This window comes from Vipera berus (genome assembly GCF_964194415.1).
Source record: "Vipera berus genome assembly, chromosome: W".
Classification (NCBI taxonomy): domain Eukaryota; kingdom Metazoa; phylum Chordata; class Lepidosauria; order Squamata; family Viperidae; genus Vipera; species Vipera berus.
The window spans coordinates 76,111,192-76,135,739 of record NC_138210.1 but is presented as its reverse complement, the minus strand read 5'-3'; the positions used below and the strand labels follow the sequence as shown (position 1 = coordinate 76,135,739).

General features: G+C 59.4%; 2 protein-coding genes across 23 annotated transcripts; both read left to right on the top strand.

Annotated features, from left to right (window-relative positions):
• Positions 1-1,617: 1,617 nt before the first annotated feature.
• On the top strand, positions 1,618-23,321 carry LOC308676633 (polyamine-transporting ATPase 13A3-like). 20 transcript variants are annotated; one of them, XM_081342594.1, is made up of 33 exons: positions 1,618-1,809; positions 7,271-7,355; positions 7,713-7,806; positions 8,137-8,310; positions 8,691-8,870; positions 8,948-9,099; positions 9,193-9,262; positions 9,350-9,484; positions 9,566-9,638; positions 10,552-10,683; positions 10,753-10,932; positions 11,020-11,177; positions 12,532-12,720; positions 12,810-12,871; positions 13,592-13,742; positions 13,928-14,044; positions 14,155-14,172; positions 14,288-14,441; positions 14,670-14,790; positions 14,881-15,005; positions 15,532-15,710; positions 15,803-15,949; positions 16,065-16,144; positions 16,250-16,292; positions 17,299-17,408; positions 17,549-17,645; positions 17,730-17,802; positions 18,933-19,107; positions 19,752-19,886; positions 20,876-20,964; positions 21,821-21,901; positions 22,009-22,098; positions 22,612-23,320. In XM_081342594.1, exons 3-33 carry the CDS (start codon positions 7,756-7,758, stop codon positions 23,055-23,057), a joined length of 3,987 nt encoding a protein of 1,328 aa, XP_081198720.1. In that variant the 5' UTR covers positions 1,618-1,809; positions 7,271-7,355; positions 7,713-7,755; the 3' UTR covers positions 23,058-23,320. The 20 variants fall into 20 exon arrangements, 16 of the variants coding, with proteins under 16 accessions (XP_081198720.1, XP_081198715.1, XP_081198708.1 ...); XM_081342589.1 differs by having other exon boundaries at positions 13,535-13,742; positions 19,755-19,886; XM_081342582.1 differs by having other exon boundaries at positions 13,535-13,742.
• Positions 23,322-23,492: 171 nt separating this feature from the next.
• Positions 23,493-24,478, top strand: LOC308676652 (stress-associated endoplasmic reticulum protein 2-like). Of its 3 annotated transcripts, XM_081342640.1 has the most exons (3): positions 23,493-23,649; positions 23,729-23,801; positions 23,980-24,240. In XM_081342640.1, the coding sequence occupies exons 1-3, from the start codon at positions 23,566-23,568 to the stop codon at positions 24,018-24,020; spliced, it is 198 nt and encodes a 65-aa protein (XP_081198766.1). In that variant the 5' UTR covers positions 23,493-23,565; the 3' UTR covers positions 24,021-24,240. The 3 variants fall into 3 exon arrangements, with proteins under 3 accessions (XP_081198766.1, XP_081198764.1, XP_081198765.1); XM_081342638.1 differs by having other exon boundaries at positions 23,729-24,478; XM_081342639.1 differs by having other exon boundaries at positions 23,493-23,801; positions 23,980-24,478.
• The last annotated feature ends 70 nt before the right edge of the window (positions 24,479-24,548 follow it).

Below are 24,548 nucleotides of genomic sequence, written 5' to 3'. Positions count from 1 at the left end.
AGTTCACAATATCATCAAGGGAGCCATAGTTCCCTCACGCTGGCTCAGGAATTCTGGGAGTTGAAGTCCACGAGTCCTAAAAGAGCCAAGGTTGCCTACCCCTGCCCTAAACGAATGGGTCTGTAAGGACTGCCTGCATGTTCCCTTCACAGAAACGTCAGAGCCAGGGAAGTTGCGAAGGTGTGGCTGTGTTATCTCCGTCTCCTGGCAGGCTCCCTCATGCAGAGGGAACGCCAAGTCTTTCCCAAGTGCTGCCCGGCTGGCCCCTTTGCCCTGGCAAAGCGCCACCTTCCTGCTTCGAAGGCCCGGGACCTCAGGAAGAAACCAGGGTGACGAGATGGGTCAGGCGGAGGCCTCTCCACCGCTGTCTGCTCCTCTGGGCCCACCACCCAATAAGGGCCCCGCTTGGCTGCCCCCCTGCGCACAGCCCTCTGCCTGCAGGAAGGGCTGCCCGGAGCTGGGCAAGATCAGGGCCTGAGCTGATGGCTACAGACATCTTTGAGAAGGACGTTAATTAGTCCTGGATTTAATTAAACGTGGCATTATGGAAGGAAGTAATTATATGGTAGGCAATCCAAACAGGACAGGAAGATCCAGTTGTCTGGATCCCGTCTACCTCCTCTCCATCTGGATCACCGTTGGCTTTGCAACCATATGCAGAGCGCTGGGAAGGGGAGTCAGCGGCGTGAGGCCAGTTGGCAAGATCAAGAAAACGGAAGGGCAGCCACATCCGTTTACTTCGGGGGTCTTCAAACTTGGCCATTTTAAGACTTGTGGACTTCAACTGGCTGGCTGAGGAATTCTGGGAGTTGAAGTCCATGAGTCACAAAAGGGCCAAGTTTGAAGGCCCCCTAAACTAGACAATACCCAATCCCAGCAAGCGTTCTTCATGTTTTAGCCTCCAGCCCCCCCCCCCCCATCTTTGCTGCTCTTCTCTGCACTCTTTCCAGAGTCCCGACGTGCTTTTGGACACAGTCCCGAAGTCGGGGCGTCTGGAAGCAACTTAAGCGCTCCCCGCAAACACTCGTGTCTTCGTTCTCACGCTCTGCGACTGGGGAGTCCTTCCGATCGGCGCCTCCCGTAGCCCAACCCGGCTCTCCTCCTGCGGGTCACCCCCCCAGCCCTTGCCCTGAGTTGATCAGAGGCCCGGACTCTCGGGCGGGTCTTCCGACGTCTCTCTCCGACTCCCACCTTCTGCTCTCCTTCCCCGCCCGGCCGCGTTGCATTGCACAAGCTCTCCATCCTCCGCCGCAAACCGTTCGGCCTCTCAGCCAACCCCAGGCGGCCTCTCCGCAAGGCTCAGGGGCTGGGAGGACACAGGAGCCGGGTCGTGTGAGCTTGGCAGAGACACGCGTCCTCTTCCTCTCGCTCCCTTGGCCCCGGGGGCTGCAGCTGACCCCACAAAGGAGAGGGGAGAGCTGGGAGCTGCCCTCTTTCTCCCCTTTATGTCACCTCTCGGCACCCTCCACATGTATACGTGGGGGCCCTCCAACCCGCCCTCCCCGGCCAGAGGGACTACATTTCCCAGGATTCCCGGCAGGAGGAAACGGGAGACCGGGAGAGCCGCCGATGGGCGTCTGCGCATGGCTCGGCCGGCGTAGAGGGGCGGGGGGGGCCCAGGTGGCGCATGCGCGGGGGTCAACCTCGCGCTTTGTCCCGGAGGACGCGACGGAGTCGGATCGTTCGCCCCTCTCGGGCCCCAGCGCCGCGCCTGCGCTCTCCCGCCCCTCTCCCCCTCCTCCTCTCCGGCCCCGCCCCTCTCGCGCCCCCTCCCCCGCGCCGGGAGATGTGATGAGGAGCCTCCAGCGGGTGAGTCACGTGGGCTGCGGCGCGTTCGGCGGTCACGTGGGCCGAGGCGGGAATCCGCGTCTCGTGGGAACGCGACCTCGGGAGGGGATCTTGCGTGTGGCCGGGCGGGAAGGGTCAATGGGCGGGCTGGGGGGTCCCGGGCGAGCGTGCCCGGCCGGGGAAAGCACCATCCTCGCCTGGGGAAGGGAAGGAGAGGCTGCGTCCCGGGCGGGAGGGCAACCTGGCAGCCCCTTCCCCTCTAGCCGGACGGCCGCATGCAGGGAAGGAGCAGCCCCGGACCCTCGCGGCGCCCCCCGTCCGGCCTTTCCCGGCCAACTGCAAGGATCTCCGAGCGCTCCTTGCACTTCCCGCCAGTTTTTCTCCGGAGGCTGCATTTACACGATGTTTCTCAACGTTGCTACAACGTTTCTCAAACTTGGCAACTTCAAGATGGGCGGACTTCAACTCCCGGTCTCCCAGCCGCTGTCAGACCACCCCCACCCCCCCAAAAAAACACAGCCTGGAAGGGACCTCGGAGGTCTTCTAGTCGACCCCCTGCTCAGCCATTCCAGGCACCTCCAGCAGCCGCTGTCAGACCACCCCCACCCCCCAAAAAAAACACAGCCTGGAAGGGACCTCGGAGGTCTTCTAGTCGACCCCCTGCTCAGCCATTCCAGGCACCTCCAGCAGCGAAGCCCCGCAAATTCTATAGCGAAGCTGTTCCACTGATTAATGGTTAATTCATTCACACACACACACACACACACACACACACACACACACACACACACACGACACAAATGGTTCCTCTCTGTTGGTGGAATCCCCTCTTGAGGTGGCAAAGGCAGGCTCCCCTCTGCGTAGCCCTCCAGGAAGGCAGCTGCAGCCCCACAAATTGGGTGTTTGTGTGTTTTTAATGACAAATTGCCAGAGACAACCCCCCCCCCCATACCCCATGCTAGTCTGAACCAGAGGCTGCCAGTTTTGGGGTGCCAGGGGTGGTATAGATTCATAGGACTGGATGGGACCTTGTAGGGTCTTCTAGTGTAGTCCGGAGGACCCCAACCCCCCCCCGGTCCGTGGCAGGCCAGAAACCGGCCCGTGCAAACAAGCGAAGCCCCCTCCGTGGGATGCAGGCAGCACGGGAAACCAGCCCCCCCCTTCTGTCCAGGGAACCGGCCCCAGCTACCCCAAAGGTTTGGGGGGGGGGAAGGCTGCTCTAGTCCAAATTCCTGCCCAAGATTAAGATCCTCGCCTTGCCTGTGTGTCTGCATGCAAACCCCAGCTTGCCCCCACTTCCCCATACGGGCACAGGCAGTCCTCCTCTTAACCACCGCTCATTTAGTGACACTTTTCAAAGTTACAACGGCACTGAAAAAAGTGGCATTTTTCACACTGACGACAGAATCCCCGTGGCCAAGGGATCAAAATTCAGACGCTTCTTGTATTTACGATGGTCACCCTGTCCCGGTGTGTGTTTGTTTGTGTGTGTGTTTTGCGACCTCCTGACAAGCAAAGTCAGTGGGAAAGCCGGATTTACTTAGCCACCGTGTTACTACCTTAACAGCAGCAGAGATCCACTTAACGGCGGTGGCAAGAAAACGGGGCAAAAGTCATTTAAGAAACGTCTCGCTTAGCAACAGAAATTTTGGGCTCCCTTGTGGTTGTAAGTTGAGGACTCCCTGTTGATGCGGGATGGCAGCTGGAGAGGCCTGAGATTTGGGGGCTAGATAAAGGAGCCCTCCCTCACCCCAAGCCTCAGCGGCAGATAAATCAAGCTCATCAGCCTGGGTGGGGTCTCCCCATAGAATCTGCTGCCCCGGGAGGGGGCTCGGCATCCAGCGTGCTGCTTCCTCCTCCGGGCCAGACCACACAGCCGCTCGTGTGGCCTGGGGGTCCCACCTGCGCTGCGCCCAAGCCGGGCTCTTCCTGGGCGGGGAAGAGTGACGGGCATGCCCTGGCAGAGAACAGCCCTGGGGCGCTGGGCGTCTCCAGCTGCAGGAACGGGGGAGCCAAGGCTTTCCGCTGACCTTCCCAGCTTTCTCTGCCTGAACTGGGATTTTTCCGGGGTTTTTTACCAAGAGCCACAAGCTGAGTTTTCTACCGAGGCTTGTGCCAAGCTCAGGGTTTGGGTGCCCTGCTTTCACCCGGGTATGCCAGGCCCAGCTGAAGGGGAGGGCCGTGCTAAGCTCCCTGGCAGCGGGGCGTAGCGGGTTGATTCAAGGCCAGGAAGTCAACGGGCTTTTGGCAGCCAACGCAGCCCTGGAGGGAAAGCCGTTACGGTACCAAGGCAGGAGAAGCCGTTAACAAAATTGGCAGCACCAGCCCGCTTCCTTCTCCGGGGCAGGGCAGGGGCTGCCTCTCCCAGCTGGGAAGGGTCTCAGGGATCTTCCTAAAGTTCCCCCCCGCCCTAGTTGGGGGGTGCCAAGTGCTTCACTCTCGGTTATAGGGAAGCAAGACCCCCGCTGCGGTCCCTCCCCACCCCTCCGCTCTGGACCACACCTCTAAATTGGATTTTTTGTTCTTTCCTCCGTTGCCCTCACGCAGCATGCAACTTTTCAAATACGGGCGCTCCTCCACGTACGACCTCGGCTGAGCCCAAAGTGTCTGTTCCTAAACGAGAGATTTGTTAAGTGAGTTTCTCCCTGACGCCTCTCCCGAGGACCCTCTGCGGCTTTGCACCCAGCCGCGCCCAGGCCTCGCTGACCCCCGTCGTGGTCTCCTGCATTTGGGGTGGGCATGGAAACCCTCCAAGACAAGGCCTGGGTGATGCCACCAGCCTTTCCCAAACCGGGCACCTCCGTCCAGTAAGGGCACACCAAAGTCGTACAGGCAACTACTCGACTTCATTCGTTTAGTGACCATTTGGAGTTGTGGCGCTGCCGAAAAAAGTGGTTTACAACCATTTTTCACTCTAATTAATTAATTAATTAATTAATTAAGAGACTTGTATGCCGCCCTATCTCCCGAAGGTCTCAGGGCAGCTAACAACAATAAAATACAAATGAATACAAATATTAAAAAAGAATTAAATTGTGTCAAAGTCCCACCAAAACCAATAAAAACATTTAAAATCATAATTACAAACCCCCATTATCATCAGTCCAGGTCGGCCTGTTGGAAAAGATATGTCTCAAGGTCACGGCGAAAGGACCGAAGGTCTGGGGCCATCCGGAGCTCCCGGGGGAGTTGGTTCCACCAAGCAGCTGCCCCCACAGAGAAGGCCCTCCCCCTGGGGGTCGCCAGCCGACATTGGCCGACGGCACCCTGAGGAGGCCCTCCCTGTGTGATGGGAAGTCGTTCCCGGCAGCAGACGGTCGTGCAAGTATCCCGGGCCTGAGCCATTTAGGGCTTTATAGGTCATCACCAGCACCTTGAACCTCACCCGGAGGGCAACCGGTAGCCAATACAGCTCACGCAGGAGGGGTATAATATGGGAGTATCGGGGTGCTCCGATCACTACCCGCGCGGCCGCATTCTGCACCAGCTGAAGCCTCCGGGTGGTCTTCAAGGGCAGCCCCATGTAGAGAGCATTGCAGTAATCTACCCGGGAGGTGACGAGCGCATGAGTGACCGTACGTAGAGCATCTCGGTCCAGATAGGGTCGCAAGACCATTGCAGCATCCCCGCGATCACATGATCAGAATTCAGAAGCTCAGCAGCTGGTTCATATTTACGACGGTCCTGGGGTCAGTGACCTGCTGACCAACCAGCGGGGAAGCCAGATTCACTTACTCAGTGAACAATTCCAGCAATTAACAACTGGCAAGAAACGTTGTAAAACAGGACAAAATTTGTGAGGTGTTCTCACGAGTGAATCGTTAAAGGAGCTTCCAAGCAAAGGCATCACGCAGAGATGCAATCATGTTAGCTTTATTCATGATAGATCAAAGAGAAATAAATACTTGGCATGAAAGCATTCATGCCTGCATGTGAGAGAGAAATAAAATAAAAGACAACAAGCTAGCATTACATGACTAAACTAGAGGTTAGGAGTAGAGATAGAACTGGAGAACAGAACTGGAACAAGAGTTAGAATTAGAACAAAGAGCAGCCCCTCGTGCAGAGGTATTTATGGGGGGTCTTGGCCCCTCCTTGACCATAAAACTCTCTCGCCAATGGGGCTGTGGGTCCGAGACCCTTGGCTCATCAGTGGAAGCAAAGAAGCCTCTTTGCCTCCATCTGATGATCCTTTTGGGGAACTGCCAATGGCTGGCACTAATCATCTAACAAAATTAACCCAGATTGTTGGGGGCAATAAGCTGACTTTGTAATAATGCCGCTTGGGGTGTGTGTGAAAGCCCTAATAAGCAGGCATATACATAGAATGAAGGCTACTGCTAAGCTTGTAAGCCGCCCTGAGTCTTCGGAGAAGGGCGGGATATAAATGGAATTAAAATAAAAAAAAATAAAAATTAACTTCATGTCTCACTTAGCGGTGGAAATTTCGTACGGCGAGCGGGGTCTGTATCGGCTCCAAGAAGAGACTGTGGCCTGACGGTGCCCAGGCTGAAGAGGCAGAGGGAGGCGGGCGGTGGTGCCCTCCACCAGCCAGGCTGATGCCAGGCTGCTCCAAGCTCTTCCGCCTGCGCCCTGCAGGATCAGGAACTTGGAAACAGGCTGGGGGGGGGGGTATTTGCCCAAGAGACCCAGGCCAGCCGAAACCTGCCTGTCCAGAAAGGCCGGTCTGGGGCTGCAGCGCAGATCATGTGTGCATGAAATCCTTTCTGGTTTGCTGGCCCCGGGTTGCCAGGTGTTGTGGCCAGCGCCCCGTGCCAAGAGGAAACTGGGCTTGAGGAACTCAGGCGAAGGGCGGCCAGGCGCCTGTCGGATTCCGACACGAACCGTCAGAGTGGATGGTTTGACAGGTGTGAACTTGCCCCAATCAATCAGGGCTTGCTACAACAGCCCACATTGTTCCCGGCTGCGAGATCCTGTCTTTCCTTCCTTTTAGTTATGGTAAAAGGTGGACTGCTCCCGTACGGGGAGTTCTCTTGGTCTCTGATTGGCTGGGCGAGCTGATACCTCAGCCCTCCTGTGCAAGCTCTCCCAGAGTGGAAACGTGGCTGGCTGGGGAATTCTGGGAGATGAGGTCCCCGAGTCTTAACGTCGCCAAGGTTGGACACTCCTGGTTTAAAACTTGGCCTGTTGGACAAACGCAGCCTCTAAATTTGCAACCCACGAGTGTATTGTGTGGAAACAGCTGACTTTTCAAGACTAGCAGGAGCCGGACTCTGGGGCCGAAGCCGAGCAACGGGGACGGAGGCTGCTGCCCGCAAGAGGCCACCGTCTCACATGCATGCCGGGGACGGGATGGGGTCCGAAGCGGGGGATCTCCCAGGCGGGGCTGCCCTCTGCTTCCCCCCCCCTCCCCAGGATTCCCCATGGCTCTCTTTCCTTGTCTGCCCCCCCAGCAAGCACGGGCAGTGCCACCCCCCCATCAGCTGGCGCCCCTGCTTAGCCTGGCCTCTTGTCCTTCCAGTTGCTGACCACGCTGCCCACCTTCCCCTCCTGGATGTGGCCGGTGGACCCGGGGCCCTACAGCTGACACAGTGACAAAAGCTGCCGTAAGTCCACCCTCCCCCCCCCCGGCTGGGGGCTCCGGCTGGGCAGGCGGGGCTGGGCTCTCTGCCCTCACTAGCGGCCTTTGGGCCGTGGCCACATCCCGCTGGTCGACCGCCCAAAGCCACAGGCTGGAGGGGACAACGGGATTCATTCAGGAGCAGGGCAGTCGGCCGGCCACCCGGAGCCAGGAGGGGCCGGCCGAGGAGCTCGGGGGCCGGGGAGGCTGCTTTGGGACTTGGGGGGAGGCTGGAGGGGCATGTGGGGCGGGAGGGCCGTTCCTCCTGCCAGCTGCCTTTGGCCGGCTGGGGGGCAGGGAATGGCTGGCTGAGGGGACAGCTCTTGCCCCTCCTGCCCCACAGGAGCTTGGCAGTGGGGTAGGCGTGTGACCCACAGAAAGGAAGCATGGCGAGAACGACCGCAGCGTACGTGAACTGCAACGAGGAGGATGAAATGGTCAGTGCAGCTGGGCGGGGGTAGTGCCAGCGGCTGGGTGGGCCCCTTATGCCGGCAGCGCTCAAGGCTGGCACCCAGGGCCGTGCCTCCCCCGGTGGGCCCCGTGGCCCCCCTGCCCAGGAGCTGCCACGAGGCTGGGGTCCTGCTCTGCAGGGGCACCACCATCGGCCTGGGCTGGGTGCTCGTGGCTCCTGTCCACCCCCCTCACCTTCCCGCAGGAGCCGGTCTTGGCGGCCAGCTGCAGCTTCCTGAGGCCGCCCACCTACCGTGGCCCCTCTGACACAGACCCTCTCGGGGGCCACGGCTGGCCTGACTGCGTTCCCTCCGCAGGAGATCCGGGGCTACAGCCCCTGCTGCTGGAAGCTGGCGCTGGTCTCGCTGGGCACCGTCTGCAGTGGCGGCTTCCTCCTCCTCTTCCTGTACTGGCTGCCGGAGCTGAGCGTCAAGTGGACGTGCCGGGCTGTGCCGCTGCGGGATGCCCAGATGGTGCTGCTGAGAACCACGGTAGGGGCCCCAGCGAGGCCCTCCCCCCAGCAGGCTCCTTGCAGACCGGACCCTCCCTCCCTCCGCAGGCGGGGGGCACCCCTGGACGTGCCCGAGGGCCAGCAGGGCGCCTTGTCAGGCTGGGAAGAGGCCTCCCTTCTGGGCCCAAGGAAGCGGTCATCTGGATGGGTGCGGGGTAGCCTTCTTGGCTTCTGCGTCCCACGGACGGGCAGCTCTGTGCCCCAGCTGTGGAGCAGGGCGCGGTTCAGATCTCCTTCCTCCTGTTTTTTTTCTTCTCCTCCTCCTCCTCCTCCTTCTCTTCATCTCCTCTTTCTCTTCCCCTTTTCTGTCTCCTCTCCTCCTCCTCTTCCTCCTTCCATCTCCTCCTCCTCCTCCTCCAGGACGAGTTCCAGACCTGGTCCAGGGAACGGGTCTCCTCTCTCTCTGCCCCCGGCACCGACCCCTTGGGCTTCCCGCAGCAGCCAGAGAGCAAGCGGCCCCCGTGCCCAGCGGGGCTGACGGAGGACACGGGCTGTGAGGATCGTCTTCTCTCCCCAGCGACCTGTGGGGAGCAGGCCCAGGTGAGCTGGGGCAGGCCCCTTGTGGCAGCCCCCCTTCCTCCGCCAGGGATGCCCCTGACCGTCTTGCCCTGCCGCAGGTCCGCTTCTTCACGCACCGCAACGTGCGCTACCTCTGGGCGACGGAGGCCCAGGCCTTCCGGCGACTCACCGCTCTGGACCGGGGCCAGCCCTGCTCCTCCCTGCACTTTGGCCACGGCGGGGGCCTCCCTCGCAGCACCCAGGACTACCGGTGAGGAGGAGGTGGTACTGAGCTGGGGGGGAGCCGGGGGGGGGGCTTCCTGGGGGGAAGAGGGGACAGGCGAGCACGTTACTCTCTTCCTAGGAAAATCTTCTACGGCGCCAACCAGATCGACGTTCAAGTGCCTTCCCTGGCCCACCTCCTCATCAAAGAGGTGGGTCTGGGGGGCTGAGGGAGGGGGCCCCAGGAGCCACAAGATGGAGTCCTGACCCCTGGCCACGTGTCCTCCCTCCCTCCTCAGGTCCTGAACCCCTTCTACATTTTCCAAGCCTTCAGCGTCCTCCTGTGGTCCCTGGATGACTATTACCTCTACGCCTCCACCATCCTCTTCATGTCCTTCCTCTCCATCGGCTCCTCCCTCTACACCATCCGCAAGGTGGGGGAGGGCCAGGCGGCCGGGGCTGGGGGAGGGGGAGGCCTACCCTGGCCCTGACGCCGGCCCTTCCTCCTCTTCCAGCAATACGTGCTGCTGCACGGAATGGTTTCGGCCCACAACGTCGTCCAGGTGGCCGTCGCCCGAGGACCCTGTGGTGAGTCGGCCCCAGTCAGAATAGAGCTAGGAGGGACCTTGGAGGTCTTCTAGTCCAACCCCCTGCTCAAGCAGGAGACCCTGTTTCAGACAGCTGTCCAGTCTCCTCTTAGAAACCTCCAGTGTTGCACCACCCACAACTTCTGGTGGCCAGCTGTTCCACTGGTTAATTGCCCTCACTGTCAGGAAGTTTCTCCTGAATTCCAGGTTGCTTCTCTCCTTGATTAGTTCCCATCCATTGTTTCTTTTTTTGCCTTCTGGTGCTTTGGAAAATAAGTTGCCCCCCCCTGCCCCCCCCCGGTCTTTGGGGCAGCCCTCAAATGCCAACACACACACACACACACACACACACACACACACACACACACGTGTCTTTGGGGCAGCCCTCAAATACCGGAAAACGGCTCTCGTGTCCTCTCTGGTCCTTCTTTCCTCCAGACTGGCCAGAGCCAAATCCTGCAGCCGTTCTTCGTATGTTTTGGTCTCCAGGCCTCGGATCCTCTTGAGTTGCTCTTCTTTGAACTTTTTCCAAACTCTCGACATCTTTTTTGGGATGTGGTGACCAAAATTGGATGCTGGTATTCCAGGTGTGGCCTTGCTAGGGCTTTAAAAAGCCGTACTAATATTTCACTTGGTTTTGATTCTATGGCTTTGTTAATACAACCAAGGATTGTATTGGCTTTCTTCGCTGCTACCACACACGGCTGGCTCACCTTTAAGTGATCGTCCACCAGGACTCCAATCTTTGAACTTTGGTTCACGGGGAAGCACCGGTGGGGGTCAGGGAAGGGTGCTGGCGGGCCCACGTTGGAGCCTTGCTGTGACTGGTGGACCGAAGCCTTGGAGCCCACTGCCCCCTTTGGTGCAGCCCCAACGCGTCCCCCAGAACTGGAGTCTCGCCATCTTCCTTGCAGAAACGGAAGCCATCTTCTCCACGGAGCTGGTGCCGGGCGACGTGCTGCTGGTCCCTCCCGCGGGACTCACCGTGCCGTGCGACGCGGTGCTGCTGAGTGGGATGGCCATCGTCAACGAGAGCATGTTGACAGGTAAGGGAGCGGCAGGGGGGCTGCCGGGAAGCGTGTCCTTCCTGGCCTCTGATCTTCCTCTCTCACCAGGGGAAAGCGTCCCCGTCACCAAGACGGCCTTGCCCGTCCCAGCCCGGGAAGGTGGGCCCCTCCGGGATCCGGTTTATGACCCAGATGAACATAAGCGGCACACGCTCTTCTGCGGCACCTCCGTCATCCAGACACGGTACTACTCCGGAGAGCCAGTACGGGCACTGGTGATCCGGACAGGTGAGGCCCTTCTTGGCTCAGAATGGCGGTGTGTGTGTGTGTAAAGGTGCTTTTCCGGGGGCTGACCCCCAGCCCTTCTCTCCCCAGGCTTCTCCACCTCCAAGGGGCAGCTCGTTTGCTCCATCCTGTTCCCGAAGCCCACCGATTTCCGCCTCTTCCGAGACGCCTTCCGCTTCCTCCTCTGCCTGGTTGGCGTGGCTGGCATCGGCATGCTGTACTCTGTGATCCGCAGCGTCCAGCAGGCCGTGGGTGTCCAGCAGAGGGCAGCACGGAGGGCAGGGGCTGCTTCAGCTGCTGCTGAGGAATCCCCCTTGCGAATGGAGGGCAGGGGGAGGGGGCAGGCTGGGGGGGAATCCTTCAGGTAGACCCCCACTCTCGGTTTGTAAAATGGGCAGCACCCAGGCACAGTGGCAAGGAGTCTATCTTGCAATAACTTGCAAGCTGCCTAGAGTCACCAGGGGAGATGGGTGGCATACACATTTCAGAGAGAGAGAGAGAGAGAGAGATACAGAGATACAGAGAGAGAGAGAAAGAGAGATAGACAGATAGACAGACCCAGATAACTTGCAAGCTGCCTAGTCACCAGGGGAGATGGGTGGCATACACATTTCAGAGAGAGAGAGATACAGAGATACAGAGATACAGAGAGAGGGAGAAAGAGAGATAGACAGATAGACAGACCCAGATAACTTGCAAGCTGCCTAGAGTCACCAAGGGAGATGGGTGGCATACACATTTCAGAGAGAGAGAGAGAGAGAGAGATACAGAGATACAGAGATACAGAGAGAGGGAGAAAGAGAGATAGACAGATAGACAGACCCAGATAACTTGCAAGCTGCCTAGAGTCACCAGGGGAGATGGGTGGCATACACATTTCAGAGAGAGAGAGAGAGAGATACAGAGATACAGAGAGAGAGAGAGAAAGAGAGATAGACAGATAGACAGACCCAGATAACTTGCAAGCTGCCTAGAGTCACCAGGGGAGATGGGTGGCATACACATTTCAGAGAGAGAGAGAGAGAGAGAGAGAGAGAGAGAGAGAGAGAGAGAGAGAGATACAGAGATACAGAGATACAGAGATACAGAGATACAGAGAGAGAGAGAAAGAGAGATAGACAGATAGACAGATAGACAGACCCAGATAACTTGCAAGCTGCCTAGAGTCACCAGGGGAGATGGGTGGCATACACATTTCAGAGAGAGAGAGAGAGAGAGAGAGAGAGAGAGAGAGAGAGAGAGAGAGAGAGAGAGAGAGATACAGAGATACAGAGAGAGAGAGAAAGAGAGATAGACAGATAGACAGGCCCAGATATATATAATAGTTGGCAGATGGATGAATGAATAAATAGGTGATAGATAGATAGATCATAGATAGATAGATACAGACAGACAGACAGAACTAGATGTATATAATAGTTGGCGGATGAATGAATAGATAGACAGACAGAGAGAGACCCATATATATACAATAGTTGGCCGATCGATGAATGAATAAATAGACAGACAGACAGACAATAAATCAAACTGGGCATCTCTAGATTTTTGGGGGGGGGTGCTCTGACCGAAGGGCCCACCTTTTCTCTTCCCCTCCCCGGCCAGGAGCCCGTTGGCCGCATCGTGCTGGAATCCCTGGACATCCTCACCATCACGGTGCCCCCCGCCTTGCCGGCAGCCATGACGGCCGGGGTGGTCTACGCCCAGCGGCGCCTGCGCCGGAAGCAGATCTTCTCCCTCAGCCCCCAGCGCATCAACCTCTGTGGGCAGCTCAACCTGATGTGCTTCGACAAGGTGCCTCCCCCCTCTGGTTCCCCCGGGAGAGGGGGAGGGGCAGCTCTTCTCGGACCGGCTGGCTGACCGGGATCCTGTCCCCCTTGCAGACTGGCACCTTGACCGAAGATGGCCTGGACTTCTGGGGGTTTGTGCAAGCGCAGGGGGGCCGGTGAGTGGGCTGGGGGGGGCGTTGTGTGGCTGTGGTCGACTGCCACCTTGCAGGAATCAGCCGATTGGGAAGGGGGCTTCGGTGGCCCTGGGAGGCGGGGAGGCAGGGATTCCCTGCAGGGGGGCTGAATCTGCAGAGGGTCCCTAAGCTTGGAACTGGGGCAGAATTACAGGTTGTCCTCAATTTACAGCGGTTTGCTTGGTGACTTTGAAGTATGACCGCTGCAGCGTCCCTGCAGTCAGGTGATTTACATTCGGCTGCTTGGCCACCAACTCACACTTACGACGGTCGCAGTGTCCCAGAGGGGTCACGTAATCCCATTTTGCGACCTTCTGACCGGCTAAGTCAATGGGGAAACCAGATTCGCTTAACAACCGCATGACTCACTTAACTTCAGTGGCTCACTTAACAACGGTGGCAAGCAAAGTCATAAAATGAGGAAAAAGTCTATTTCATTTAGCAACAGAAATTCTGGACTCGGTTGAGTCCAGGACTTCCTGTATATGTTTATTTAGCCTACGAGGAGAACATGACAGAGAAGAAGTAAGCGCATACGCACAATCCACGCAGTTATACACAAAACTTCATTGGGGATGACGGCAGCGGCCTCATAACTGGGGGTCCCGGCCTTGCCCCCCAGAAAACCTCCCTTTGTCCCCCCAGGCCCTGCCGGGTCCTCTGCGCCGGCCGGCAAGAGGGCTCAGCTCTTTTCCTTCCCAGCTTCCTCCCGATGGGACGAGATGTCCGTGAGCCCCACCTGGCCAGCTCCTCGTTTGTCGCCGCCATGGCTGCCTGCCACTCGCTCACCACCCTGGAGGGCCGCCTCTCGGGAGACCCCCTCGACCTCAGGATGTTCGCGGCCACCGGCTGGGTAAGGCCGTCGCGCCTTTCCTTCTGAGTGCGCGAGGCCTTCTCGCCTCGCTGCTTTAGACACGGGCCCACCCAAGCGATGCGGGGCGCCAGGGGTTGCACGGGGCACCCGAGGCGGGGTGGCTCGGAAGCCGGCCTGCGCTTCTCGGAGTCGTGGGACCGTAGCCGTTCCTGCCCCCCAACCAGGTCCTGGAGGAGCCCACCCAGGAGGAAACGGCCCTGCATGACCGAATCCAGCCCACCATTGTCCACCCGCCAGGCTGCCGGCTCCCAGCGCCCTCAGAGGCACCGACTGGGGACGAGGTGAGCAGTGAGGCTGGAGGAACGCAGGGGCCACGGGGCCGGGCTTTGGGGCCCCGGGTGTGGGCCTTGGGGGGTCTCAGCTCTGACCCTCCATTCTGCTCTCTTTCCAGGAGCTTCTGGACCTGATGGTAAGTGGGGCAGCCCCTTTTCCTCCCGGGCAACCAGGGCCCCCCCTGAGCCCAGCGCTCTCACCCACCGTGCCACCTTCTCTGCCCCTCCTCTCTCGTCCCCCTCCCCTTGCAGAGAGGCAGCCAGATTGGCATCTTGGCGCAGTTCCCCTTCTGCTCCGGCCTGCGGCGCATGAGTGTCGTGACCCGTACGCTGGGCGAGAAGCGCCTGGTGGCCTACATGAAAGGCGCGCCGGAGACAGTGGGCAGCCTCTGCCGCAAGGAGACCAGTAATCTTTTCTCTTTTGCAGACAAGGGGTGGGCGGGAAGGGAGGGGACACCCGGCAGAGGTTGCTGCTGTCCCCTGGCCGTCCCATCCCTCTGAGGACGCCCCGGCAAAAACCAGACGGGGGGGACAGCCGTGGGACACGGACCCCTCGGGGTCTCGGCCCCAGCCCGAGTGGCTCACCAGTGGTGGGGGAGGGTGGCCCCCTTCCTTCCCCAATGCCTCCGTTCAGTTCCAGACGACTTCTCCTCCGTGCTGGAGTCCTACACCCGAGGAGGACTGCGTGTCATCGCCCTGGCCAGCCGGCGGCTGGAAAGCAAATACATGTGGCACAAAATCCACCATGTTTCCCGGTGAGTCACGGCTCCCCCGTGGCCCCGAGGGTCCCGACGGGGCCCTTGCACGCCCAGCCCCGCCCCAACGGCTGCCCCTTTCTCCCCCAGAGACGCCGTGGAGGTCAGCATGGACTTCCTGGGGCTGGTCCTGCTTCAGAACAAGTTGAAGCCGGAAACGGTGCCGATCCTGGCCGAGCTACGGCGGGCCTGCGTCCGCTCCGTCATGGTGACAGGTGGGCACACATTGTCCGCTCTCCCCACCCCGCGTTGAACCCTCCGGCAACGGTGATGGCTTCTCCTGGCAGAGCTGGCTGGGAAATTGTAAGGGGGGGGCAGGTGCTAAAGCAAAGGGCTGCCCTCCTCGAGTGGGGGAGGGATTGGGGGTCTTGCGGAGATGGGGTTCATTTTCCCTCCTCCTCTCCTCTTTCTCATCCCCTTTTCCTTCTTTCTCCTCCTCCCTCCTCTCTTCCTCTTTTTCCTCTTCTCTTCTCTTCCTCTTCCTTTTTCCTTTCTCTTCTCTTCCTCTTCCTGCTTTCTTTCTCTTCCTGCTTTTTCCTCCTCCCTCCTCCTCTCTTCCTTTTTCCTCCTCTTCCTCTTCTCTTTTTTTCCTCTTTCCTGCTCTTTCTCCTCCTCCCTCCTCTCTTCTTCCTCTTCCTCTTCTTCCTGCTTTTTCTCCTCCTTCCTCTCCTCCTCTTCTTCTTTTTCCTCTTCCTCTTCTTCCCCCTCCCTCTCCCTCTCCTCCTGCTCTCCACGGCCCAGGGGACAACCTGTTGACCGCCATTTCCGTGGGCCGCGAGTGTGGCATGATCCCGTCCAAGGGGAAGGTGGTCCTGACGGAGGCTCTGCCCCCCAGGGACGGGCAGCCAGCAACCATCCACTGGCAATACGCCGATGAACTGCCCGTGGCGGGCAGGGCGGCGAGCAAGGGCGAGCAGCAGGTGAGAGCCTCTTTCCGGCGTTTCCCGACCCTCTTCCGGGGGGCGTGGGGGGCAGCCGCTTTGCCCACCGTGCCCTTTCCCTTCTCCCTCAGGGCCCTCCGGAGATTAAGCTGCTGGTGGATGAGGCAGATCGCCCCCCTGCTGCACAGCCAGCCGTCCCGGACATCAGCTACCATTTTGCCATGGGGGGGAAATCCTTTGCGGTCCTCCTGGATCACTTCCCAGACCTGCTGCCGAAGGTGGGACCCTGCCAGGGACAGGGGAGGCGTGGGGTGGGGGGGAGCTGGTTTCCTGGAGGAGGCCACAAGTCCTACCCCCCCTCGCCCAAGTCGCAGCTGTTGCTTTGCGTTGCAGTTGTTGCTTTGTGGCACCATCTACGCCCGCATGGCGCCCGATCAGAAGACGCAGCTGGTGGAAGCCCTGCAGAAAATGGAGTAGGTGCCAGGAAACGGGGGGGGGGAGAAGGGGGTCCCAGTGGAGCAGGACAGAGGGCGGTGGGAGCCCTCCCTCCCTCTCCTGACCCAGGTGGCTTCTTGCAGCTACTGCGTGGGCATGTGCGGAGACGGCGCCAACGACTGTGGGGTGAGTGGTCCCGTCCGGGTCGCCCTACACGCGGAACGGTCCAGAAGGAGAGGGGGCTGGCCAAAGTCCGCCGGCTCCAGGGGCTGGGTGGAGAATCTCAAATGGAGAGTAGGCCATCTGAGTAAGGGTCTTGCCCCCCCCCAATGGGATTGGTCTGGCCCGCTCACTGCAGCAGAAGAGGCCTCCAGACCTCCTTGGCCAAGGACTTTCCACCTGCGAGGTCTGGGAGACGGGTGTCCAATCTTGGCCACTTTAAGACTTGTGGACTTCAACTCCCAGAATTCCCCAGCCAGCCAGGCTTAAAGTGGCCAAGATTGGACGGCCCTGATTTTAAAGAGCCTTTTCTGCTGTCCCCCCCCCCCCGCCCCCGGACTCTCTTGCCACTGCAGGGGAGATCTGCCCCTCCCTTCTAGCCGGCTGGTGTGGGGTCCCAATAGGGCTGGCTATGCTGGAGGGGGGTTGAGAGAGAGAGAGAGATGGAGAGAGAGAGAGGGAGAGAGAGAGAGACCAGCGCCTCCCCCCCCCCCCCCGGATGGCCTGGGCTCCTGACTTTCTGCCATTCTTGGGCCGTTGGTTAAAGTTAATGCTTCCCGTGGTTTGTCATTGCTTCTTTTAAATAATGATGGATACTTTCATTTATTTATCTCTTAGTTTTAACCTGCATTTTTTATTGTGACTTTACACTTTTATATAAAGCCACAAATAAATAAACATTCATTCCTTTTGTGCTTTTATTTTGAATGCTGTACGCCGCCCAGGATCGCCTTACTGCGATAACAAATTCAGTAGGACGTAAAGTAATAAAACAAAATAATAAAAAGAAAAGTAGAAATAGAAGTAGAAGCGAAGTAAAAAGGAGCAGAGGCAAAAGCAGAAATGGCCAAAGTGGAGAAGCGTAAAAGCGAAAGAGGAGTTGGGCGTGGGGGGGGGGGCGGCTTGGAGCCAGGACTTCCCGGCTGAGACCTGTCCTGCCTGGGGGGGGGGCTCGTCTCCTTCCTCTCCGCAGGCTCTGAAGCGGGCCCAGGCGGGCATCTCTCTGTCGGAGCTGGAGGCCTCGGTGGCCTCCCCCTTCACCTCCAAGACCCCCAGCATCGCCTGCGTTCCGGACCTCATCCGGTAGGTGGCTGCTGCCAGGGGGGGGGACGTGGGGGACTCACACAAGACCCCCCCCAGGAGAAGATCCATCCCATGTGGAGGGAGACGCTTTCTCTGCCCCCCCCCTTGAAGGTCTCTCTCTCTCTGTTTCCCCTCCCCAGGGAGGGCCGAGCGGCCCTGGTCACCTCCTTCTGCGTCTTCAAATTCATGTCGCTCTATAGCATCATCCAGTATCTCAGCGTGCTGCTTCTCTACTCGGTGAGCCTGGGGGTTTGGGGAGCCCCCCGCCCTGAGATGGGGCGAAGTCCGGGGATGATGAGAGCCCTTACCCTCTCTTTCCAGATTCTGGGCAACCTGGGAGATGTCCAGTACCTCTTCATTGACATGGCGATCATCTTGTCTCTGGCCTTTAGCAGTAAGTGCGCCTCCCCCGGCGAGGGTCAGCTGTCCAATCTGTCCGTTGAGCTTTTATTTTTTTGAAGCGGCCTTTATTATTTTTATAAATGACTCACGGAGAGCATAGAATCGAATCGAATAGTAAAATACAGAATAGCATAGAATGGAACGGAATGGAATAACAGAATGAAATAAGAATAGAATAGAATATAGAATATAGAATATAGAATATAGAATATAGAATATAGAATATAGAATATAGAATATAGAATAGAATATAGAATATAGAATATAGAATAGAATAGAATAGAATAGAATAGAATAGAATATAGAATAGAATAAATATAGAATATAGAATAGAATATAGAAAATAATAGAATAGAATAGAATAGAATAGAATACAGGTCGTCCTGGATTTACAGCCGTTCATTTAGTGACAAAAGTTACAAGGTCACTGGGAAAAGTGACTTACGGCTATTTTTCACACTTAACGACCGTCGCAGCATTCCCCAGGGTCACGTGATCAAAATTCGGACGCTTGGCCACTGACTCACATTTACGACGGTGGCAGCCTCCTGGAGTCACGTCATCCCCTTTCGCGACCTTCCGACAAGCAAAGTCAGTGGGGGAGGCCGGATTCATTTAACGGCCGTGTTTCTAACTTAGCAATCGCAACGATTCACTTAAGAGCCACGGCAGGAAAGGTGGTACCGGGGGGCGAAATTCACTTAGCAACTGTCTTGCTTAGCAATGGAAACCTGGGGCTGAATTTTGAACACGTGACAGCTGCAGTGGTCATTAAGTGAAACGACCCTAAGTCACTTTTTTCAGTGCTGTTGTAACTTCAAACGGTCACTAGACGAATTTTGAGTCAAGAACTGCCCGTATGCCCGGGATTATTTTGATTATTTTGCCTCCTTCAGCCTCGGGCTGCACTGGGCCCTCCTCCTGTCGTCTCCCCCTCGGAGCTGGCTGGAGCCCGTGTGCCCGTCCACCCGGGCAGGCTGGGCCAGCTGGCAGGGTCTACACGGCGGAAGTTGGAGGGTCTGCTGCGCCAGTTTGAAGGAGCTGTGGGGTTTTAGGGCGCGCAGAGTGGGTCCGCGCCTGGATCGGGCCGGTCCTGACCCGTCCCCACTGCTTCTCCTCTAGTGAGCCTGAACAGCGCCTGGAGGGAGCTGGTCCCGCAACGGCCGCCCGGCAGCCTGGTCTCTCCGCAGCTGCTTCTCTCCGTCCTCGGCCAGATCCTTCTGTCGCTCGCCTTCCAGGTGGGGGCCTTCCTCCTCGTCCAGCGGCAGCCCTGGTACCCCCAGGAGGAGGAGGAGGAGTAAGTGGGGGCTGTGCGGGGGTGGAGCACAGGAGATTGACAGGCTGAGCCCGAGGAAAGGAGGGAGGGAGGGATCAAACACGCCATTTGTCTCGAGTCCGCAAGAGATCGGAGTCCAGCCTGCCTTGAATTCCACGGACTCTTTACCTGCCGCCAATTTGCTTGACCGTTTGGCACAGGTGGTCTTCCACGCACGACCACAGGGGAGCCCAAAAGCTCTTAAGTGAGTTTTTGAATCACTGCGGCTGGTGAATTAGTAACACGGCCGTAAAGTCAACCTGCCCCTCCCCCCCATTGGCTTTGCTTGCCAGAAGGTCAGAAAGGGGGAAATCCTGGGACGCTGCGACCGTCGTAAATTCGAGCCAGTTGCCAAGCGTCTGCTTTTGGATCACGTGACCCACGGGGACGCTGCAAAGGTCGTAAGAGTGAAAAAAGGTCATAAGTCACCTTTTCCAGTGGCGTTTTAACTTCGAATGGTCACTGTTGTAAGTTGAGGACTCCCTGTAGTTCAGGTTCTTGCAGAGAGTTTAAGCTGGCGATAAACCTTGACGTTCCCTTGAAGGGTTCCGGATTTCCCCTGCTTGGCCCGGGCAAGGCAGCCCTTCCTGGGGCGCTGCAGTGACCACTCTGGGTTCCCCCTCTAGGAGCTGCGGTGGCGGCCTCCCCACCAACGGCTCGGCCCCTCCGAATGCCACTGACCCCCGAGAGATGGGGGGGCAGGACCCCGACTCCGTCCGCAGCTACGAAAACACCACCCTCTTCTTCGTCTCCTGCTTCCAGTACGTCTTCGTGGCCCTGGCCTTCTCCAAGGGACGCCCCTTCCGGCAGCCCACCCACACCAACGGTGAGGGGCCGGCTCAGCCCGACACACACACACACACACACACACAGGGATTTCAGCCCCAGGGCTGCCATTCTTGGGGCCGGGAGTTGAGACAAGGTTTTAAGTGGAAATGTGACCACAATGAGATTCTACTCTCCATTCCACCCCATTCTGTCCTGTTCTGTTCCATAATTCTATTCTATTCTGTTCCATTCTATATTCTCTTCTCTTCTCTTCTGCATTTTGTTATTCTATTCTTCTTATTATTATTATAATTGACAGGCAATTCTTGACTTTTGACCACAATTGAGCCTAAACCTTCTGTTCCTAAGTGAGTTTTGCCACAGTTTACCACCTTTCTTGCCACCGTTGTTAAGTGAATCACTGCTGTTGTTAAGTGAGTAACACGGTCACTAAGTGAATCCGGCTCCCCCATTGACTCTCCTTGTCAGAAGGTCACCAAAGGGGATCACATGACCCCGGGACGCTGCAACCGTCATAAATATGAGCCGGTTGCTAAGGGTCCAAATTTCAATCACGTGACCCCGGGGGGCTGCTGCAACGGTCACTTTTTTCAGTGCCGTCGTAACTTTGAACGGTCACTAAATGACCCGTAAGTCGAGGACTGCCCGTAATGCCCTTTTATGGCCCTTCAGACTTGGTGCCCTTTGATTTGGCAGCACCACCCTAGGCCAGGGGTGGGGGACCTGGGCTCTCTTATGACTCGTGGACTTCAACTCCCAGAATTCCTGAGCCAGCATGGGGGGGGGGGGGAAACACTATGGCTCCCTTGATGACTTGTGAAATGGCTGGCTGAGGAATTCTGGGAGTTGAAGTCCACGAGTCATAACAGAGCCAAGGCTGCCTACCCCTGGACTAGAGGGACAGACCGGGGTGGGCCCAAGAGCCCCCCAGCCAGACTGACCCCGGCCTCCCTCCCCGCAGGCCTCTTCCTGGCCTCCCTCCTCCTGGCCTCCGGCTTCCTGCTCCTGCTGCTGCTCTGCCCGCTGCCCGCCCTGGACCGGCTCTTCCAGGTAGGGCCCCGGCCTGCTCACCCCGAAGGACAGACGGACGGAGGCTGCTGCCCGAGGACGACGAGGCCCCCCGCCCGGCCCTCTTATCTGGGCCGCTCCCTCCAAGGAGGGGGGGGTCAGATAGACCCTGCCCGCCTCCCTCTGGCGCCTGCCTGGAGCTGATGGCCGGGGCTGCAGAAGGGAAGAGGATTCGAGCGGGGGTGGGGCTCATCTCAGCAGCACACACACACACACACACACCCCTGCTTCCAGAATGCCCCCCCCCCGCCGGAGAGGGGCGACCCCTTGCTGGGGCCTCCTGGGGGGAGGGGAAGCCGCTGGCGTCTTCTGGCTCTGGGTCTTTTGTGGGGGGTCAGAAGCTCCGCATTCCTGCCTTTGGGGAGGGGGGAAGGACCCCTTGGCCCAGGATTTTGGGGAGCATCCAAAACTTCTGCTAAGTGAGTCGTTAAGTGAGTTTTGCCCCATTTTATGACTTTTCTTGCCATCGTTGGTAAGCGAATCACTGCAGAGGGTAAATTAGTTACACGGCCATTAAGCGAATCTACGCCCCCCCATTGACTGCTCGCCAGAAGGTCACAAAGAGGGAATCGCGTGACCCCTCTGGGACGCTGCGACCATCGTAAATAGGAGCCAGCTGCCAAAGGTCCTAATTATGAAAATTAAGGATCATAAGGCCCTTTTTTCAGCCACATTTGAACGGTCAGTAAATGAAGTGTTGTAAGTGGAGGACTACCTGTGCATTTGGGGCAGGGTGGGGCCCCCAGAAATGAAGCGGGGAGGAGGGATTTGCCTCCCGGGCAGGAGTTCAACAGGGCACAGGAGCCACCGGTTGAACTTCTGCCTGCTCTCTCTGCAGCTGGCCTGCATCCCCTACGAGTGGCGCCTGGTTCTGCTGGTTCTGGCGTTCAGCAACCTGGTGCTGTCCCTCTGCCTGGAGGTAACCGCCCGGCTCCCCTCGCCTGTGGGGTGGGGGGGGGGCTGCGAGTGGGGAAGTGGCCCCAAGTCGTCCCACGGCCGGCTAATCTCCCTCTCCTGCACCCCCAGAACTTCGTGTGCGACTGCGACATCCTTTGGCAGCGACTTTGCTATGGAAGGCAGAGGGAGGACTACCCCAGGCAGGCTGCCTTCCCACAGGTAGAGAGCCCTTCCACTTCTGGGGCAGGGAGGAGGCAAGGGGCCCAGCAGCTCAGGAATTGGGCTGACAAAAAGGCTTAAACCCCCACCCACCCCAGGGCCTGGAACTTGCCTGGGGGGGGAGTGGAGGGCTCCGTCTTGCACAGCTCTGCCCCCCCTCCCAATCTGGCTGAAGCCCCCCCCCTCACACGTTGCAGCCAGAGAGACCCTGCGGCCGGGGTGGGGGATGCGGCCTCCTGCAGCCCACCAGACCCTTGTTTGATTGTTAACAGCCCACAACGTTTGTGGAGTTGCACACACTGTTCCTGGGCACAACCTCCTGTTTTGGGGGGAGAGGGGAGGGGGCCTGGGCCTCGCAAGTGACCACCTGCAGGCCAGGAGGGCTGGCTGGGCAGTTGTGGTCGCCCAGCCTGGCATGGGTCCAAAGGGCCGGGTGCCAGGCTTGCCGCCACCTTGTGCCTTTTCTGGAGGCCGGCCAGGCGCTCAGGCTGCGGCCCCTTCTCTGCCCCACAGCTGGAGCTGGGGGAGGCGGCCCCTGTGTTGTCCTGCTGCCGGCAGGCGGTTCCCCAGGCCAAGTACCAGCGCCTGGCCCAGCAGCTCCTCTTCGACCCGGACTGGCCCCCGCAGCCCAAGACCAGCACACGGGCGAGGGTGCCCCCCGCCGAGACCCACGCCTGACCCAGCCCTTCCGGTTGGCACACAGCGGAGCCCCCCCCAGCCCCAAAGCAGGATGCCTCCCCAGCCAAGAATTGCCTGGAGAAGGGATGCTGGGGTCTCCACTTAAACCAGGAGCCACTGGGACAGCAGCAACGCCCATCTTCCTTCCCAGAAGCCCCCCCAAGTGGGTTGTCCACGTGGGCGTGAGCTTCCTTGGGGGAGAGGAGACGGGGGGGGGGGTTCCGTCTCCAGAACAGCCTCGCTTGGGGGCCGGGAGGACCTTTCAAGCCCCCTTTGGCTGAATGTATTTGATCTGAAACTGGAAGGATTGTGGAACTTGGGGCGGCGGGGGGGGGGGAAGCTCCCTGGTCCCCAATGCCTCTTCCCAGGATTCCCTTTCCCTCCCCTGGAAGCCCTTCCTGACCCCTCCCGGACCCCCCTCCCCCTTTCAGGATTGGGTGCACCCAGCACCACCCGGATCGCTTCCCACTTGCGGGGAAATTAAAAGGCGGAAGCGTTTGCCCTGCTCTGCGGCCTCGGTCTCTCCTCGGGCGAAGGGGGGGCATCCGAGGGGAGGGGGCGGGGGGGCTGGTAGGCGCCCCGGACGCCGCTGGGAAGAGCCGGGGAGGGGGGTGTTGGGGGGGCTGCAGCCTGGCCACCGGCCTCTCTCCCGCTTGCGGCCGCTTCTTCCCGGGACTCGCGGCAGAGGGGGGCGGCGGGCGGGGGGGAGGCGGGCGGGGCGCGCCTGCGCGGGGGGGGGCTCAGCCAGAGGCGCCCCGACAGCCGCGCGGCCCCCGCTCGCCCCTGGCCATGCCCGGCGTGCAGCGCATGAAGGTGGCCAACGAGCGGCACAGCCGGAGCATCGCGCAGCGCGGCGGCCCCCAGCGAGCGCCGGTAGGGCCCGGGGCCCGGGCGGGGGGAGGCGGGGCGGGGCGGGCGGCCTCCCCCTCTCACGCGCCGCTCTCCTCCCCAGAGCCCCCCGGAGGAGAGGGCGCCGGTGGGGCCGTGGCTGCTGGCCCTCTTCGTCTTCGTGGTCTGCGGCTCAGGTAGGGGCCGCCCCCGCCCGGGGCCGCCGGGCTCACCCGCAGGGCGCAGGGGGGGCGGCGTCCAGGGCGCTCTGTACGCGGCCAGGAGCCCGTCTGCCAAGCGGCGCCCTGCCGCTCTGGGGAAGGGGGGGTCCTCCATGCCTGCCCGTGACTCTCCCCTCCGGCTCTCCCCTGCCAGCCATCTTCCAGATGATCCAGAGCATCCGCCTGGGAGGCTAGCGGCCGATGGAGCGGGTGTCCCGGCACCGGCGGCCCTCGGGGACTCGGGGGGAGGCCTTTCCTCGGCCCTCTTGGACGCGTTTACAGCCATGAGCGTCTTCCTTTGCTTGCTGCCCCACGCCGGCTCCGTCCCGGACCTGGGGTGCCCTGCCGTCCCCTGCTTTCCGGAGCCTGGGCGTCCCGGAGCCAGGAGCCGAAGGAGAGGACGGCCCTCGCGCCCAGCGTGGGTTGGGGGAGGCTGCCGGGCATGGGGGGCTTCCCGAGGAATTCCCACAAGGAGAAGCCCGGGGTCTTTGTGAGCAGGCAGCCGGTGGGGCCGTGGCGTCTGCGTGAGCCGCTGGGACCTCTGGAAGCTTCTTGCGCGCTCTGTGTGTTAAGCCCACCGCTCCTTTTTCCCCTTGCCATCTAGCGTGGAGCTGCTGAATAAAAGTATTGCCATCCTGGGCAATTTGCCACAAGCCGAACGAATGTGATTTTGTAAGAAAGTGCTATTTTCCTGCCAGTTGCAAGCCCACCAACTAAATTTCC

What these genes read in the sequence shown, in the direction of transcription:
- LOC308676633 (XM_081342582.1), top strand. Translation starts at nt 7,756, where the DNA reads ATGGCGAGAACGACCGCAGCGTACGTGAACTGCAACGAGGAGGATGAA. An exon ending in ACCTGATGTGCTTCGACAAG is followed by an intron (nt 12,721 to 12,809) that starts GTGCCTCCCCCC and finishes TCCCCCTTGCAG; the next exon opens with ACTGGCACCTTGACCGAAGA. An exon ending in CCTCTGCCGCAAGGAGACCA is followed by an intron (nt 14,442 to 14,669) that starts GTAATCTTTTCT and finishes GCCTCCGTTCAG; the next exon opens with TTCCAGACGACTTCTCCTCC.
- LOC308676652 (XM_081342638.1), top strand. Translation starts at nt 23,566, where the DNA reads ATGCCCGGCGTGCAGCGCATGAAGGTGGCCAACGAGCGGCACAGCCGG. An exon ending in GCGGCCCCCAGCGAGCGCCG is followed by an intron (nt 23,650 to 23,728) that starts GTAGGGCCCGGG and finishes TCTCCTCCCCAG; the next exon opens with AGCCCCCCGGAGGAGAGGGC.